This window comes from Nanorana parkeri, unplaced genomic scaffold (genome assembly GCF_000935625.1).
Source record: "Nanorana parkeri isolate BGI_ZX_2015 unplaced genomic scaffold, ASM93562v1 scaffold2766, whole genome shotgun sequence".
Lineage (NCBI taxonomy): Eukaryota > Metazoa > Chordata > Amphibia > Anura > Dicroglossidae > Nanorana > Nanorana parkeri.
Genome location: NW_017309034.1, coordinates 89,378 through 90,630, shown reverse-complemented (window position 1 = coordinate 90,630; position 1,253 = coordinate 89,378). Strand labels below are relative to the sequence as shown.

The 1,253-nt window shown below is 59.9% G+C and overlaps 1 protein-coding gene across 1 annotated transcript in view; it reads left to right on the top strand.

Moving 5' to 3' along the window:
- The window catches only part of VAC14 (Vac14, PIKFYVE complex component), a 36,536-nt gene that overhangs the window by 17,768 nt on the left and 17,515 nt on the right, over positions 1-1,253 (top strand). Inside the window, exon 7 of the mRNA XM_018574147.1 lies at positions 339-503. Coding sequence (XP_018429649.1) covers positions 339-499 — 161 coding nt within the window. The 3' untranslated portion in view covers positions 500-503. The remainder of the gene's footprint in view (positions 1-338; positions 504-1,253) is intronic.

Below are 1,253 nucleotides of genomic sequence, written 5' to 3'. Positions count from 1 at the left end.
AGAGAAGTGAGCGAACGCCGGCATGTGTTCCCTCACCTCCCGATCTACTGAGCCGACCTGTCACAGTCTCATTGTTACACGTCGCCCCGACCTATGAGTGACAAGCCCCTCCCCCTCCCCTCCCCCCCTCATAGTTCTCCTTTAAGAAAAGGATTTTAAGGTGCGTACTAATGGTGAGCCTCTGACGCACGAGCAGCGAAGTTTGGCGATCCGGCCAGTAACTGATTTGCTGTCCGTCCATGCGTTTACAGCGCTCAGCATGCGTCACGCAGCCAATGCGATTGGGGCCCTGAAGCAGCGAGTTGCATTGTACTGGAAACGCCTCTTCTTCTCTCTCCGCAGGCACAGCCAGGCCGCTGCCCCGGTCTCCCCGGAGGACGGCTCGGTGACCATCGACTACGGCGAGCTCCTCCAGCACTTCGAGAAGGTGCAAAACAAACACCTGGAGGTCAGGCACCAGAGAGGGGGGGACATGGTGGAGCGACGCCTGGGGCCCTGAGCTGCCCCCCCCCGCTGCCTCGAGCCCCCCCCCCCCGCCGCAATGTATATAGATCAGGGCCCCCACCCCCGTGCGTCCTCTGACAGACCACGTGACGCGAGACGGGTCACATAGACTAGAATAGTGTTGGTGAAGGAATGACTGGAGGCCACGAGGCTCGGTCCTGGGGCTATGCAGGTAGAGGCCGGGTACAAGGAGGAGGCTGGGGGGGGGGTACAAGGGGGAGTGACAGGAGATATCTCCGTACTGTGAATGGATTGTGAGGGTCGTAGAAGTAAAAACCGAAATATTCTATTTTCACCGTGACCCCTCCCCCCCCGTGTCCCAATCCGCATGAGCCCCTGTGCCTGGAACCTCCCACTTCACCCCTCATGCCCTCCGAGACACCGTACTTTTACCGAGAGGTCAAGAGAACCTGTCAGAGCGGCTGTGTCCCTGGCTGTGGCTGACTCTCTGGAAGGTGATGCCAGTGCCGGTGAAAGAGAAGGTCTGTCCGGGTGGCCCCCTACCTGGCGCCGCCGCGGGCTGACTCCGGAAGCGGCGTCCTGGAACTGGCGTTGCCCCTGAAAGTCAGCCAGTGGCTGGCAGCTGTGCCAGGTCGGGGGCCACCTCCGGGCAGATCTTCTGTTTCGGGATCTTTCCGTATTTACCTGCTGAGGATTTTGGGGGCAATGTTGTTTTCATTATGGCACGTGACGGGACACAGGCTCGTGTGGTCTCAGGTCATGGGTTATGCAGCTGCCTTCAGGTGACT